This window comes from Panthera onca, chromosome B1, assembly GCF_046562875.1.
Source record: "Panthera onca isolate mPanOnc1 chromosome B1, mPanOnc1 haplotype 2, whole genome shotgun sequence".
In the NCBI taxonomy this organism is placed as follows: Eukaryota; Metazoa; Chordata; class Mammalia; order Carnivora; family Felidae; genus Panthera; species Panthera onca.
The window spans coordinates 33,355,559-33,373,083 of record NC_138342.1 but is presented as its reverse complement, the minus strand read 5'-3'; the positions used below and the strand labels follow the sequence as shown (position 1 = coordinate 33,373,083).

General features: G+C 40.0%; 1 protein-coding gene across 2 annotated transcripts in view; it reads left to right on the top strand.

The window, feature by feature from the left end:
- The first annotated feature begins 6,329 nt into the window (after positions 1 to 6,329).
- PDS5A (PDS5 cohesin associated factor A) overlaps positions 6,330 to 17,525 on the top strand; it is a 137,664-nt gene continuing 126,468 nt past the window's right edge. The window contains exons 1-2 of one of the 2 annotated variants that reach the window (XM_060655208.3): positions 6,330 to 6,758; positions 7,577 to 7,754. In XM_060655208.3, coding sequence (XP_060511191.1) covers positions 7,617 to 7,754 — 138 coding nt within the window. In that variant the 5' untranslated portion in view covers positions 6,330 to 6,758; positions 7,577 to 7,616. The remainder of the gene's footprint in view (positions 6,759 to 7,576; positions 7,755 to 17,525) is intronic. The other variant, XM_060655207.3, reaches the window with a different exon arrangement.

Below are 17,525 nucleotides of genomic sequence, written 5' to 3'. Positions count from 1 at the left end.
TGTGACAGAAAAAATCTACATCTACTGAGATAAAGTACCTAAAGTGCTTAGCACGGTCCCTGGCACCTAATAGGGGCTTAATAAATATTGGCTACAATTGTTAATATTATTATTATTATTATTGCTGTTAGTTCTCTTTGATTGCAAGGAACAAAGGAAACTAACACTAGCTTAAGAGATACATAGATAGATAGATAGATAGATAGATAGATAGATGATAATGTTACCATGAAAACATGGTAATAAAAACACACTAAAACTTCAAGTTGCCTGTTGAATTCAGGGACAATATCTTGTCCACCTCTGCATCCTCAACATTTATCTGCCAGATAGTAAGTACTAAGTAGTTTAATGTATCAAAACCCAAAGGTTCTTAACTGGCCCCTCTCCATTGATTTTTTAAAATACACATGGAGACGAAGCTAACTTCCATGGAAAGTTCTAGTCTCAGTACGTGTTTAGTTCAATCAATCACTGACTCTATACCTATGGTTTTGATATTTAAAGTGGCTTTCAGATTGACAGCCCTGAGGCATTGGGTATGCTCAAACACCAAAGATTCTGCCATTATGTTCACTATCCTGTGCTTTATAAAGACTAAAAAGATAACTGATATATTCCAGAAATATTTTCAATGGAGTGGACAGAAAAGTTTTCTGGTTAAATTTCAATTTGTCAAAGAATTCAATTAACAGGAAACTTCCTATCCCCTGAAAATCATGATGAATCTCAGTTATGATTAGAAGGTGATTAGAAGGTTATTAAATTTCCTACAGATTCACTGCTTAATTTTCTTTAGTCTCTGGACAAGTCTATGCATAATTGAACTCCGAAGAGTTTTTCCAAAACAGTATCTATCTAGGTAGCCTACAGTCCAAGAACTATTGAGTTTCTGGAATTACTTGAAGCAATTCAGAAGGCAAAAGTTGTGCAAATTCTTGGCACATTCCTTCGACAAGTCAGATAGTGTTGGCTACCAGTTCTAACGTGGTTACATTTCCAGTTCAACCAGAAATTTGAAGTTCTGCTATTTATACTTACAATCTGCCATGGTTATTATTATAATGACATTTGATAGTTGTAAGTCACAGAAAATATTATTTAGAATTATTTGGTTATTACACAGGCAGACAGTGACTTCAGTCCATTCAAAATTACACAACCTTGTTTAGTACATTACACATTCTCATTCCTAAACTGCTTTCAAAATTCCAGTTTTGGACTTTTGCATATAAGCTGACAAATGAATACTTTGAGCCAAAGCTTGGTGAAGCTGGGTGCCAACCAACAGTTCCATTTTTGCAGTTTCTCCACCGTAGTCGTGTATTTATTTAAATATTTGCTTGCATATTGTTCTTATTTCATAGGAATGTGAGAAAATGGAAAAATGAAAATGCAGATTCTAGATAAATCGAGGCTCACAAACAGTACAATTGAGAAAAATGTAGAAATAAGATAAACTGTTGGTCATAGCCTTATAAATGTTCTACAGGTCTCTTTCAAAAGCATAGGGTTACATCCAAAAATGAGAGTGATGAAATTTGTATCTCAGAAGGTAAAATACTAACCAATCAACTTTAAGGTGAATTTTACACGTGGCTGGTGTATTGGTTTCCTAGAGCTGCTGTAACAAAGTACCACAAACACAGAGGTGTTTGAATAGCAATTCATTCTCTTACTGTTCTGTCCAGAATTAAGAGGTCAGCAAGGCCATAATCCCTCTGAAGGCTCAAGGGAGGAATCCTTCCTTGCCTTTTTCCTTGCTTCTGGTGTTTGCTGGTCATCCTTGGCATTCCTTGGCTTGCAGCTATATCATGCCAATCTCTATTGTCACCTGGCCTTCTTCCCTGCATATCTTCTTATAAAAATACCAGTCATTGGATTTAGGGTCCATCCTAATCTAGTGTTACTTCATTTTAACTACATCTGCAAAGAACCTACTTCCAAATAAGATCATACTTTGAGGTTCCAGGTGGACATGGATTTGGGGGGGTACTATTTGATTCAGTAAAGCTGGGTTCATGGATGATGATTAAAATTTCATGAAGTCCAATTGTTAATTCTAAACCAGGTCATATTTGGTGGTGTAAGATCAGAAATGTACTCAAATTAGCTCAAGTAAAAGAAATTTTACTGTAAGGAAACAATTCTTAGGGGGAGTCCAAGGAAAACAGAACAACGAAGACAAAAATTAGGACAGGTCAGGTTTCCGTAGCCTACACATAAGTAGAGAGCTAAAGACTGTTACGGTTTTGCATTGATATAATTCAGCTAAAAGTCCCATCTGTTGCTGAGTCTTAGTTCACATCCTGTCTCATGATATTTTGTTTGGCTCAGCTCCGCCTATGGACTGCATGTTCTTGGTTCAGGTGTCACTGCAGGCTCAGTCAGCTGTGTGTGTGTGTGTGTGTGTGTGTGTGTGTGTGTGTGAAAGACAGAGAGAGAATATGTAGGGCTGGGATAGGAACTGCTCTCTTAAAAGAGTTTTCAGTTTGCAGGAGGGGAGGTAATTATTATTATCCTCTCTAATACATTTCAATAAATGAATCTCTTCTGCCTTTACTATAGTGAAGAAATATTTATCATAACTTTACTTTCTTATTTTAATCATATAAAACAATAGGAGTCTGACATCCCAAGCTTCATAATAAAAAATACATTGTAATGTGATTGTTCAAAGTTTAATTGCCCTGAAAATTCTTTCAGTCCTATAATCATTTATCGTACTAATACTAGCAACTTGAGGAAAGAAGCAATTTGAGAAAATATAACTCCAAATAATTTCTCATTTTGCTACCACAATTAGGAAAAAAATCATCAGGGGTGCAGAATTTCTTTGACTCTGGGGACTGTAATTTCCAAAAATATTAGATTATAATATAAATATTTTTTGAAATTTCTTGAGTTTGTCTTCTTACTTTTTTCTCTTCTGAACATCAGATGCCCTGAATTGGTTTAATCATAATCCTTGGGTTAAAAACACATCCTTCATTGGTACATGGATTGTCTTTCTTCATTTATACATTCATTCACTTATCATATAAAGAACATATGTGAAGCCACCACTCTTCCCAAGACGAAAGCTTCAACAAGAATATATCTACTTGTGCATTCATTCTCCCATCTTGTTCCCCAGGGTTTCCTGCTTCTCTTTGTACTTCAGGGGTAACCACTACCTTGAACTTTGCTTTTGAATATTATAAACAAGATGTCATATTATGTCACTAAAATTTACTCATGTTGTTTATACCTGTAGTTTCTTTCATGTTTTGAAAATATTTAGTTTTAGTTTGTTGTCCCTGCTAGTTAAATAATATTTAATTTTGATTATACAAGTTTAAGAAAGTTAATGTAACTAATGATGATGCAGATCAGCCTTCACAATTTAAACTGAAGAGAGATGTGCATGGAGACTAAGATATTAGACAAAATTCAAAGAAAGTTTTTAAATTACTATGACAAACAAGTTAATCATTAACATCTTGGTCATACTAGACTGAAATGATTCAGACTTCATATTTTTTGTCTTTATCAGTCATTAGTGAAACATGTCAAACTTACTTAGTTCACTGTAGATATGCTATTGTATGCCTAAATACTAAATTTTAGCAAATCTAAGCCAAGATGTCAGTGATATCTGGAAAAACACTAAAATAAAGCACCATTTTGTTCAAGTTTCATAGTGATTATGCAGATGGTTAATTTCTATGTGACCAGAGGTACAGGGATGATTCATATTTATAACTTGCGAAATTACTCAGGACAGATTTAGCTAGTTACATTTCAAATTGAAAAGCAAATAAGTAATTTCAAGTAAATGGAATAAACATATTCTTAAGAACTGCTTTAAATATCTTGAATATTTTTATCTTTGGTTATATTTTTACTTTAGTCCACTTTCACTATGCACAGCTTTACTCTCTTATTACCCCAGTTCATCCTTTTAAACTATCATCCTGCTCAACATCTGTAGCATTTAGTATGAACAATTTATTTTCCACCCTCATCTTCTGTCAATCACTCTTCCAAACTCTGTACTCTAGAACTGTACTGTCCAATAGTCACTAGCCATATGTCACTATTTTGATTTTAAAACTGTTTCCCTGTTTGCATTAGCCACTTTTCAAATGTCGTATAGTCACATTTTTCATCATCTTCACTGTTATTACCTGGTCCTTATTAACATCTTTCCTCGGGATTTTTGTAGTTGTCTTATACTTGGTTACTCTACTTCTACACTTGCATCTCTATGCTGTTTCCAACCCAGTAGCTAGAATGATTCTTTCATATTATATGTACATATATATATATATGTGTGTGTGTATGTATATAAATTATGTACAGTTTAGTATGTGCCAGTTACTACTCTAAGCACTTTACAAATGTCAACTTATTTACTCCTCACAAAGATCCTCTGAGAGAGAAACTATTATCCCTGTTTTACAGATGAGGAAAATAAGGCACAGAAAGACTAAGTAATTTGTCCAAAGTTGCCTGGCTCATGAAACACATATCATGTTACTTCTTTGTTTAAAATACTTCAGCAATTCCCCATCTCAGTTATAGTACAAGCCAAAGTCCTTCCAAAGACCAAAATGCCTAAAAGGCTAGATGTGATCTGCATTCTTCCTATACTCATTTTCTTCCATAGCAATTTATTTATTCTCTTGTGTATCTCTCCCCAAATTAATTAAGCTCTGCCAGGGCAGGCAGGGATTTTGGTCCCTCTCCCCACTATCAATTTTTTTCTCAGTGCCCAAAACAAAGCCTTGCTAGCAGGCACTTTAAATAATTGCTGCACAAATAAACATATCCCTTCTCATTTACTCCAAGTGGAAATAAAGTTTAAGGAAAGAGGTTAAAAGCAGAGATTTCAGAATTCCTGAATTTTAGAACTGTATAAATTCAGTTTTATTTATGTGTTGTAATCCTTAGGACTTACTATCTTGTGAGTGTTCATAAAGTCAAACAATATTAACAAAGTCATAAGTTGTGTAAAATTAAAATTTATGAGCATATACAAAACTCCACTTAATAATGGGTAAATTACTCAGAGAAAGAATAAAAATGAAAAGCACCACTCTTTTATTTAAATGTGACAGGGTAAAAAAAAAACACCTTGAGAGGGAGCGCCTATAAGAGAGTAGATTTTGATGGGTTTAATGACCATTGAAGTTCAATGGATTGTCTGGTACTCTAAATGTCCAAGAACAAAGCATTGACTTTGGGGCAGTCCTAGCAAATCAGCAACAGTGGCCAGTTCTATTCCAAGATGATCACTCCCTTGAGTAATATATCTGAAAAACAATTCAGTGAGTACAGTACCTTTAATATTTTTCAGACCCAGTAAACACCAATAGACATCCATCAGAAATAATAATCGAATATAATTTTAAACTTTGGTAGTGGTCAATTTCAAGAGCTGAATGCTATTTCATATTATTGCATTCTTTTTTCAACTTTCTCTTCTGATATGTGTGCATCTGAGGTTCATTTGCTTCATTTTTTTTTTTTTTTAATACATTAAACTTCTCAAACCTGCAGCATTGGGTTTTCCTTTGGATGAAAGAAAAAGTTATGCTGGGTATACTTAGAACATTTTTTAAACATATTATTTTTTCCCCATATTCACAAAAACCATGTAGCTAATTTGTAAACATGCTCACTTCTGGGTGCCATTCTCAGAGATCCTTATTCTCTAGGTTTGAGAGTGGAGTCCGGAAACCTACGTTTCAGACCTTTCGTTGAGAACTACTCGACTCAATGCTATTTCATTTTTTGCAACTTTCAAAATATTAATTTTAGAAATCCAAAGAGGGGAGGGCAAACTCCAGTGACTGTCCGAAGAAACAAGACTGAGTAGCTCATGTTGTGCCATATTGTAAAACTTTTCCTCAGTTTGCAGATCTTCTGTCCCTGGGGAGGAAATCCGTTCATTTTCACCGAGTAATTAACAGTCTTTCAACCAGTTCCGTCAAGTCTCTCATGATCCCCAAAAGTCATGAGCTCATCTCCACGGCACAACGTAAAGCTCCTTTCGTCCCTCGTGCCCTTACAGGACCGCCGGGACCGGGTTCGCTTCCCGCCACAGGGGCTCCTCCTCTGCTTGCCCTTTGGTTTCAATCCTCCCAGAGGCGCTCGGCGCGGCAAGTCTTGGCGCCAACCGGGTGGCGGCGCTGTCCGCCCCGCGCGCGGCCGCCCGGGGCCCGAGGGAGGCGGAGGCACGGCCGGCGGAGGAAGGGGAGGGAGCGAGGCGCGCTCCCTGCTCTCGCGTGCTCTCGCACCGCTCGCGTGACCGGCTGGTGTGTGCGCGAAGCGCCGGCTCCCGGGGGCACGTACGGCCGGGCGCGCGCCGCTGCAAGGGGCGTCCGGGTCCCGGTCGGCGGACCCGGCCGGCGCTAGGTGCCGACGGGCGGGCCGCGGGGGTCCGGGGCGGACACAGGCGCACACGCTCCCGGAGGAGCCTTCTCTGAGGCTGCTCTTCCTCGGCCAGACGGAGAGCGGCAGTGTCTCCCCGCCCAGCGCACAGTCGCCCCGCGTCTCCCCCCGCGGCGGCTGCTCCTCCTCGGCACCGCCAGCCCCAGCGCCGCTCCGGGGCGGGCGGCGGCGGCGGCGGGACCCGCGGAGCCGCTTTGTGTGCAGCCCGACGAGGGGCGGCGGCGCAACCACCTGACAGAGGCCCGGGCGCTCGATGCACCTTCCGCCCGCATGAGGAGGAGGAGGTAAAGGCGGCGGCGGCGGCTCGGCTCCCGCCCTCGGTTGGTGGAGGGAGAGGACGGAAGGGGAGACCGGAGGGGGGGGGGGGGCGCGAGACCTAGGCCCGGCGGGGCTGCCCGGAGGTACCAGTAAGGCCTGGGCAGCGCCGGACGGCGCCGAGCAGTCGGAGCCGAGAGAAGCCGCCAGGGTCCCTCAGCCGAAGTTGAAGGAACAAAATGTGAAGTGCAGAGCCGCGTCAGCCGCTTCCTGGCGTGGGGTTTGGGGTGGAGGGCGGCTTGTTTTCCCCTCCCGCGGGACAGGGGAGGGGCGGGAGCGTGGCGGGGACGCCCGGGGTCCCGAAGCTCGGCCCGGCAAAGGCGTTCGTCTCCCGGAGCCGCCGTAGCGTGTGGGTCCGGTTGGGTCCCTAGTTTTGCGGCCTAAGCCGAGCCCTATAGGCCTCGCGTCTCCTTTCCCGGAGGGGACCGACCGGGCGGGGACTCGGGGTTTCTCTCCGACCGAGCCGGAGCCTTGGGGGCCTCGCCAGGCTCGGGAGGATCCCAAACTTCGGACCTCGGTGCTTGGGGGTGGATTTCATTGTGAAAGGTGGAATGGGAAACTCCTGGCGCTGCCTGGCGCTTCCCGCGGCCGCGGCGGCTGGTGCTGGAGAGCCCCGTGGGTCCGGGGCTGGCGGGGCCCGCGTGAGTGGGGGCGGCGGGGCGGCCACCAGGGTCCAGGCCCGGCAGGATCGAGCGGCGGGGCCGCAGCCGAGTCTCCGGCCTCCCTGGAGAAAGCGCCCTTTGCAGATTAGAGATTTTTGAAATGAAAAAAGAGGTTACAAAGTCTCCCCTTTCTCGCTGAACTTTTGTTTTCTGACCGATAGAGGCCGGTAGAGGACTGTGAAAGAAAAGTTGTCCCCCAGGATGGACTTCACCGCGCAGCCCAAGCCTGCCACTGCCCTCTGTGGCGTCGTGAGTGCAGATGGGAAGATCGCTTACCCGCCGGGGGTAAAGGAGATCACCGACAAGATCACCACGGATGAAATGATCAAGCGACTGAAGGTAAGCATCTGGACACAGTGTTCACACTTAGACCTCTGTGGTGGGAGGTGCTCTCTCCTGTTACTGCACTGCTAGGCCTGGCCTTTACAGTGTCACCTACCAGGTTTTCTTAGGTATCTTATAGTCTCCTTTTTTACTCTCTCCGAGAAGTATTGTTCTATCTTGGCTATATCTTTGAATAGTAAGTTCTGTAGAGACATAATTATTATGGGAAATTAAAAGGAGTGTGCCTGTTTTTTCAAACATAAGAATTTAAGTGTTTTTATAACTTTTTTCTAGAAATATTTATGAGAATACTGTTCATAGTAGATTACAACCTTAAATGTAGGCAATAGTTTGCCTACGAAAGTTCCTGTTTTCATCAGCTTCTAAGGAGACTGATTTAATCACAAGGGCATTTTATTAAATTGTCGCAATTTTCTAATATCCAGAAACTTAAATATGTACTTAGTATGGTTAAACTTTGACAAAATGTACTGACTTCAAAATTCAGAATTGAAGTAAGGTGATGATTTAGGTCCACATGTTCAAAGGGGTTTTCAAGAGAGAGTATTTTAATTCTTTTTAATAAAGTTAGCTTATTTAAAGCATAGTGATCCTAAGATTAAAGTTGTAAGTTTCAGCTTAGGTTGGTCAGTTTTTTTGCTTTCTGTTGCATAGACCTAGATTTTGCCCACAGCCTTACAAGATAAGTGCTGTTTTTGTCAAGGGATCAACTTGATGCAGTGGTTCTCAACCAGGGCATCTTTGACACCCCACCCCCACTCCCACCTTGGAGACATTTGGTTGTCACAACTGGGGCTACGTTGGAGCAAGGAAAGGGAAAGATTTGAGGCAGGGAGTCCTGCTAGGAAACTGTTAATAGGAACATAGGTGAAAGATGTTGAAATCTTGAAGTGGGGCTGTGGTAGTGAGAAGAGAGGTAGGGAAGGATCTAAGAAATGTTTCCTAGTTAGAAATCAATTAGACTTGGTGGGAAGTGAGGGAAGAAACAATGTTGATAGTATTTCTATCTTGGGCAACTTGATAAAGTGTATTTTTAGGGAATCATCTTGCCCCTTTGTTCTTAGAGCTTAGTGTAGTGCCTAGTAAGTGTTTACAATGTTGTGAGTGTTTAATAAATATTTAAAGTATTCCTGTAGCTTAGTTTTTAAAATCTAATTAGATTCTGCAATTTGTTGCCTCTTGGGAAGGAAGAGGACACAATAGCTTCCATTAAAATAAACTTGATACTAGGTATATGTGAAGTGAGGTGCTTGATTGATGCTCCTTAAGGTTATATTGAATGTTTGGAGATGCTGAAAAATTATGAAATACAAAGCTGTTAAGTAATAGATCTTTTAATTTTTATTTTCATATTAAGAATATTGAAATCTTGATTTCTGGTGATGGATAATCTGGTTAAAAAAGAGTTACCACAAACGTCTGGCTTCGGCTTGCATCATGATCTTGCAGTCTGTGGGTTCGAGCCCCAAGTTGGGCTCTGTGCTGACTGCTCAGAGCCTGGAGCCTGTTTCGGATTCTGTGTCTGTCTGTCTGTCTCTCTCTCTCTCTCTCTCTCTCTCTCTCTCTGCCTCTCTGCCTCTCTGCCCCTCCCCCCGCTCCCGGTCTCCCTCCCTCCCTCCCTCCCTCTCCCTCTCCCTCTCCCTCTCCCTCTCTCTCTCTCTCTCTCTCTCTCTTTCTCTCTCTCTCTCAAAAATAAATAGACATTAAAAAAAAAAGGAGTTACAACTATATGTACTTTTGTGCTTGAAGTTAGATTATCAGAAATACTGTTATATAAATGGGCATATGACCAAGTTTCCAATGAGCATTAAGTTAGAATATCTTTTTTTTTTTTTCTTTTTAAAGTGTATTTTTGAGAGAGAGTGAGCATGATCAGGGAAGGGGCAGAGAGGCAGGGAGACAGAATTTGGGCTCCATGCTGTCAGCACAAAGCCCAGCATGGGGCTCAAACCCAGCAACCAGTGAGATCATGACCTGAGCCTAAGTCCGATGCTCAACCAACTGAGCCACTGAGGTGCTCCTGGGTTAGGATATCTATTTCTTATGAGTTCTTTTGGAAGTTAAAATTAACATACATATGAACCATTTTGAATATCCTGCTAAAATTTTGCTTTTCTTAGGTGCCTGGGTGACTCAGTCAGTTAAATGCCCACTCTTGGTTCAGGTCACGATCTTGCAGGTTCTTGAGTTCAAGCCCCAAGTCAGGCTACAGCTCAGAGTCTGGAGCCTGCTTCGGATTCTGTGTCTCCCTTTCTCTCTGCCTCTGCCCTGTTCACACTCTGTCTCTCTCAAAAAAATTAAACATTAAAATCTTAAAAATTTTTTTAAAATTTTCTCAACAGTCTTATGATTTTGTTTTTCCCCTGTTTTTCTAAATCTGTTTTGACTTTGTACTTTCTAGGAATCCCTGGTTGGTTAAAGTAGTACTGTCTCATAGGAAGTGGAGATTTTTAACAGTGTTTAACTATTTTTGATAATTTTTGTGTTTATTAGACCATTATGCACCAGTATTATAAATTCAGTAGTTTTTTTAATTATAGCAACAATGTTCAAATGCTGTATAAATACAAATAGGGCTTAAAGGCAGGTAAAATCTTGGTCAGTGGAATTCAGAGATGTTTGGTCCATTCTCTTCAGTATTTAAGAATGGAACAAGCATTTTTACAAGAGAACCATAATTGTGGACTTACAAAGATGTTAAAAGAAATTTTGGAACTCCCCATATTTCACAGAAGAGAAAATTCGGCCCAAAGTGGCCAAGTAACATGCACCAAGATCAGTCATAGAGCAACTAAATGGCAGAGCCAGAACAATAGCATCATATTTATTTTCATTCTTATAGCTGATTTCCTTCAAAGGAATCTAAACTGAGTAGAACTAAGAAGTTGTGATATTTATTATGCATTTGAAAATGGTAAAGTGAAAAGAGAAAGGAGTCTAAGTTAATTTGCTGTTTTGCAAGATGTAGGACAGCATTCTTTTTTAACATTAGAAGGTATTATGATGCTTTGAAACTTTCTTGAAAGTAGTTCTTAGAGTAGGTCTTTGGAATTGCTAAAACACTTAGATACATTAGAAACTTTAATTTCAGGGGCGCGTGGGTGGCTCAGTCATTTAAGCATCCAACTCTGATTTTGGCTCAGGTTGTAATCTCACTGTCAGATTGAGCCCTGCTTTGGGCTTCAAGCTATGCGCTGGGCGTGGAGCCTGTTTAAGATTCTCTCTCTCTCCCTCTCACCCTCTCCCATTTGCTGGCACATGTGCTCTCTCTCTCTCTCTCTCTCTCTGTCTCTCTCTCAAAAAAAAAAAAAAAAGTTTTAATTTCAGCTTCTAAGGAATTCACATATTGTTATGTCCAGTCACACTGGCCTTCTGTCACTTCCTTGTACATGCCATGTTCATTTCTGCCTAAACTGATTCCACATTATGTGATCCCTATGTGTACCCGTCTCAACTTCATGTGTCATTCATTTGTTCTTCTGTCACTCATTTGTTCTTCTTAGAGGAGGTCTCTTAGATTTCCCATTACATATTTTTTTAATTCCTTCGTATCACTTATTACAGTTATGGTATACATTTATGCATATGTGTATTGGGTTTGTCTCCCCAACTTATATGTAATCTTTGTGAATACAAGGACCATGTCTGTTTACTTTTATACCCTGCCAACTCCCAAATTTAATGCCTGGAACATAGGTGCCCAACAGATACTTGTTCAGTGAATGAATGTTGGATTAGAAAAGATAGTAATAGAATAGAGAAATAATTTTGTTTTTGAAATAAGATAGTTTGAAAATATTGTGAATGGCAACCAACTTTTTATCTGAGATTATATACCAGAGATGATAATGTAGAGATGTAGAATTTTAGAACCAAAAGGTAGCTTAGAGGTTATTTGGTTTTGTCCCGATTTTCCAGATGAAGAAATGGAGTCTGAGATGTTGTGACTAACCCTAGTTATAGAAAGCTGAAAATGATCATTAACAGTTTTGTTATTTAGGGTTGCCTGGCTGGCTGAGTTGGTAGAGCATGCAACTCTTTTTTTTTTTTGTTAATGTTTTATTTATTTTTCAGAGAGAGGCAGAATTGTGGGCAGGGGGTGGGAAGAGGCAGAGAGAGAGGGAGACACAGAATCCAAAGCAGGCTCCAGGCTTTGAGCTGTCAGTACAGAGCCCAAGGCAGGGCTTGAACTCACCAACTGTGAGATCATGACCTGAGCCAAAGTCAGATACCTAACCAACTGAGCCACCTGACACCTCAGAGTATGCAACTCTTGATCTCAGGGTTGTGAGTTCAAGCCCCATATTGGGTGTGAAGCCTACTTAAAAAAATAATAATAATAAATAAACAGTTTTGTTGCTTACATATGGTACAATTATATGCTGTACAAAAGTTAGTTATCTGTTAGAAAGGATAGCAGGTAGCTTACTACTAAGGTTACATTAAGCATCAAGATCAATAGTTCACAAATGGCCTGCCTTCTATATAGTTAAGGATTCTGAAACTAATGTAGCAGTCGTGTCTGATAACTTTTATAACATATTCAAATACACCTATAAACAGTGTTGTACAAAGTTCCATTAAGTGCTTCTGCCCACAATTTGTTATATGCAGTCTGTCTCATATCATGTATTACCACAGAACTACATGCTATTCACATTTTGTTCATTACTTGCTTTTTTGGAAATGGGAAGTCCTTGATAAGGCTTGGTTTTTAGAGAGAGGGGCGGGCAGGTTAAAGATTGTTTCTTTTTTTTTTCTTTTTTCTTTTTTCTTTTTAAGTATGTATGTATTTATTTAAGTAATCTCTACTCACAGTGCCAAGATCGAAGAGTCATACGCTTCTCTGACTGAGCCAGCCAGCTGCCCCAAAGATCGTTTCTTATGTCCATTTCTTATTACCTGGTCTTAAGAGCTCAGTACCCCCAGACAGTTCTCTGGCTATTAACTCCATACCCAAATCTGCCATATTCTTTTTTTCACAGAAATCAAAATTTTTATTACTTTGGTGCTAAGAATTAGGAAAGATTAAGTAATAGGGTTTTATTGTTGTGAATATGTCCCCCATTTTTCTCCCACCAGCTGTTATTTCTGTATTTTTGTATTTTTCTGTCACTTTCCTCTATGTGTCCACAATTCCCCTCTGCCCCACGCTCTCACTTTTGGTTTCTGTAGTATGCCTTGTTTGATATAGTTAGGAATTAGGATATAGAGTGCTTGATTAAGGTAGAGCATCACTCTTTTCTCATCAAATGTAGGTTGGGAGAGGGGAAGAATAGATTAGAGGCAGGAAGGCCGTGAAATCTTTTCCTTTCTTTTCCTCCAGGTGGACCCCAGAAATACATACTTTGGTTATAATTATTTTCACTTCCATGAAAGAATTTTATTTATTCCTAAATGCCACATAGGATGCTAATTTTACATATAATTCAGTATGTAACTTCTAGTCTCAGTTCTGTCCATATATCATATTTTAATATTTGTTTTAATGCAAAAGATTCTGCTAAGAAATTAAAAAATTAAATAGGCAGGGTGCCTGGTGGCTCAGTCAGTTAAGTGTCTGACTCCTTTGATTTCGGCTCAGGTCATGATCTCACCATTTGTGAGATCGAGCTCCATATCAGGCTCTGCGCTGATAGCAAAGAGCCTGCTTGTGATTTTCTCTCTCCTTCTCTCCTTCTGCTCCTTCCCTGCTTGTGCACTTGCTCTCTCTTAAAATAAGTAAATAAATATTTAAAAAAATAGGCAAGATTTCTTAAAATGAACCCCTAAAATATAGCCAATGTGTATTTGTGAAGTAATACTAACTGTAGCACAGTTCTTATTTTAGACTTCCATTTGCATAGAGGAACTATTCTGGTCATTTGCTGCTGTGTAACAAACACCCCAAACCTAGTGTTTAAAAGAGCAAGTAGGGGGCGGGGGACAAAATAAATATAACATAAATTTTATCATTTCAGTCATTTTTAAAAGTACAGTTTTGTGGTAACAAGCACATTCACATTGTTGTATAACCATCACTACCGTCCATCTTCAAAACTTTTTCATGTACCCTAACTGAAATTTTGTATCTATTAAACAGTAACTCCTTAATTCCCCCTTCCCCCAGCTTAGGCAACCACCTTTCTACTTTGTGTCTCTGAATTTGACTACTCTTAAGAGCCTAGTATAAGAATCATACAATATTGTCCTTTTGTGACTAGCTTGTTTCACTTAGGATAATGTTTTCAAAGTTCATCCACATTGTATGTATCAGAATTTACTTTTTAAGGCTGGATAATATTCCACTGTGTACGTGTGTGTGTCTTGTGTGTGTGTGTATGTGTGAAACCACTTTTGTTTATTCATTTGTGGACACTTGGGTTGCTTCTACCTTTTGACATCTGTGAGCAAATTTTCTTGTTAACAATTTTGTGAATCAGGAATTTGGGTAAGTATTGGCTTAGCTTGATTATTCTTCTCTACATGGCTTACTGTGCTCATTCAGTAGTATTCAGCTGGTGTCTAGACTGGTCTAGAAGATCCACACTGACTTCTCAAACAGTTGGTGCCTTGGAAGGAACAGCTGTAAGGCTGAACTCAGCTGTGCTCTTTTTTCCTATCTATGATGTAATCTTTGGGCTTCTCTGCATGGTTTCAAGGCTCTAAGACACTGTGGAGGAAGTTGCCGGTACTTTTTATTTTTTTTTATTTTTATTTTTTTTTAAATTTTTTTTTCAACGTTTTTTATTTATTTTTGGGACAGAGAGAGACAGAGCATGAACGGGGGAGGGGCAGAGAGAGAGGGAGACACAGAATCGGAAACAGGCTCCAGGCTCCGAGCCATCAGCCCAGAGCCCGACGCGGGGCTCGAACTCACAGACCGCGAGATCGTGACCTGGCTGAAGTCGGACGCTTAACCGACTGCGCCACCCAGGCGCCCCAGTTGCCGGTACTTTTTAAAGGCTTGGTTCAGAACTGGCAATGTCATGTCTACCTTACTTTAATGGTTAAAGTAGTTGTGGCCCAATCTACATTCAATAGGAGAAAAAATGATTGCTTCTCAATGGAAGAAGAAAGGAATTTGTAGCCATCTTTAATCTACCACAGGAGCTCTTATGACAAATTAGAGTATGCTAACTACAAACTTTGTAGCTGTATTCATAAATCTGAAAAACACTTAATTTCAAAAACAGTAGTATATATCTGCAGCCAACTTGCTAAATTTGTAAAGTTTATTTTAAATACTGTAGGAAAAATTTGTAAGAATTTTTTTTTTTTTTTTTTTTTTTTTTTTTTTTAATAAATGGGGAGCACCTGGGTGGCTCAGTTGGTTGAGCATCTGACTTCAGCTCAGGTCATGATCTCATGGTTCTTGAGTTTGAGCCCCACATTGGGCTTTACACTGACGGTGCCAAGCCTGCTTTAGATTCTCTGTTTCCCCCTCTCTCTGCCCCTCCCATGCTCACGTTCTCTCTCAAAAATAAATAAAACATTTTTAAAAATTAAAAAAAAAAATTGTATGTGCTAGAGAAAAATTATGGGAGAGTCTCATGATTTGATCTTAAAATCCTGTTTCTTTTATTATTTGAATTTTTATTAGAGAGTATTTCTGCCTAATTATGATGATGATTTTTCCAGTGCTTACCCCCTTTTTAGGAATTATCTAAAAAGAATTATCTCAACTTTTTTGGGGGGTGCCTGGGTTGCTTCGTTGGTTGATTGTCCCACTTTTGATTTTGGCTCAGGTCATGATCCCAGGGTCATGGAATTGAGCCCCAGGTTGGACTCTGCACTGAGCCTGGAGCCTGCTTAAGATTCTCTTTCTCCCTCTACTGCTCTCCCCAACTTGGCTCTCTCTTTCTCTTTTTAAAAAGAAAAAGATTTACCTCAACTTTTTATTTTGAGACATTTCAGACTTCTGGAGAGTTGGAAAAAATTGTACCTTCAACACCCATATCCCTTCACTTAGATTTACCAATTGTTAACATTTTGTTACTTTTGTTTGCTTTTATGTTTCTCCATATACACGCACACAGAGGGAGACAAACCTACACTTTTTGTTTGAGAGCTACCTGCAGAAATCATGACATTCTGCCTGTGAATGCTTCAGCATTCTTCTTAGAATAATGATCATTATCACACTCAAATTGGTACAGTTATCTGTTATACTGTCCATAATAAAATTCTCCCAGTTGCCCTAAAAATGACTTTTATTTAACAGTTGGGTTTTTTCCTCCATCCAAGTTTCAGTATAGGATCATTTGCATTTGTAATGTTTCTTTAGTCTACTTTAATCTAGAAAGTTCTGTCACTGTTTTTGGAGGGGAGAGTTATTTACGATGTGACATTTTTGAAGCATTTGCCTTATAGGAGTTCCATAGTCTATTTTTGTCTCATTGCCTCATGCTTAGATTCAGGTTGAACTTTTTTTAGCAAGTACTTTACCACGCAAGTGGTAATGTATAGTTAGTTGCATCATCAGGAGGTGTAAAATGTCATTTTATCCAGTTGGTTTATGCTAAATTTGATCACTTGGTTACAGTTGGTCAACTCTTTACATTGTAAATGTACCTTTCCCCACTTTGCAATTAATAAGGAATGTTTAAGGTGGCAGTTTGATTTGTTTTCCAGCAATTACTTACCTGATTTAGCATCTACTTTGGTTGTTATAAAATGTCACCTTTTTTGATTCTATCACTCCTTCTACATGTGTAGATTCTATCATTCCTTCTACATCCGTAGAGAAGAGCCTGCCCCCACTCCACTTTAATTACTCATGAGGGCTCCTGGCTGGCTCAGTCCGTCAGGTGTCCAACTCTTGATTTCAGCTCAGGTTATGATCTCATGGTTCATGAGATTGAGCCCTGCATCAGGTTCTGTACTGACAGTGTGGAGCCTGCTTGAGATTCTCTCTCTCCCTCCCCCACAGTGTGTCTGTCTGTCTCTCTCTCTCTCTCTCTCTCTCTCTCTCGCTGTTTCTCTCTCAAAATAAATAAATAAACATTAAATATTTAAAAAAAAAATAGTCATGGATTCTTCATTCAATGCATTATAATATATTACTATCTTTATTCTCTTTGAGAGACAAATTATCCCAAAATGAGCATGCTGGCTTTGGTGTCCTTTTGAAACATCTAGTATCTTTTTGACATGTCTCTCTGAGTCTTTCAGCACTCCTTTTTTTTTTTTTCTGGTACAAGTTGTTCACCTTGTGCTTTCTTGCCCCAGATTTGGATAGCTCATTTTTTCCAGAGAGGCCTATTTCCATTTTCAGTAGAGAGTGGTGTTTATAAACCAAGGTCTAGGCATTGGCATCATGTTCACATTGGTAGTAGGATTTAATTTATCCAGGTCCTTTCAGTGTGTAGACCTAAGAAATGCACATAAATACTTTAAACCATGTATTCATTCTGTTTAATTAAAATCCAACACTGCAGGGGCACTTGGCTGGAACAGTTATAGAGCATGCAACTTTTTTTTTTTTTTAAGTTTATTCATTTTGAGAGAGCACACGTGTAAGTAGGGGAGAAGCAGAGAGAGAGAGAGAGAATGAGCAGGGGAGGCGGGGGAGAGAGAGTCCCAAGTAGGCTCTGCACTGCCAGTGTGGAGCCTGATGGGGGGCTCAAACTGATGAACCATGAGATATGACCCTGAGCTAAAATTGGGTGCTTAACCAACTGAGCCATCCAGGCACCCTTAGAGTATGCAACTTTTGATCTTGGGATTGTGAGTTCAAGCCCCACCTTGGGTGCAGGGCTTACTTAAAAAAAAGAAAAAAAAACC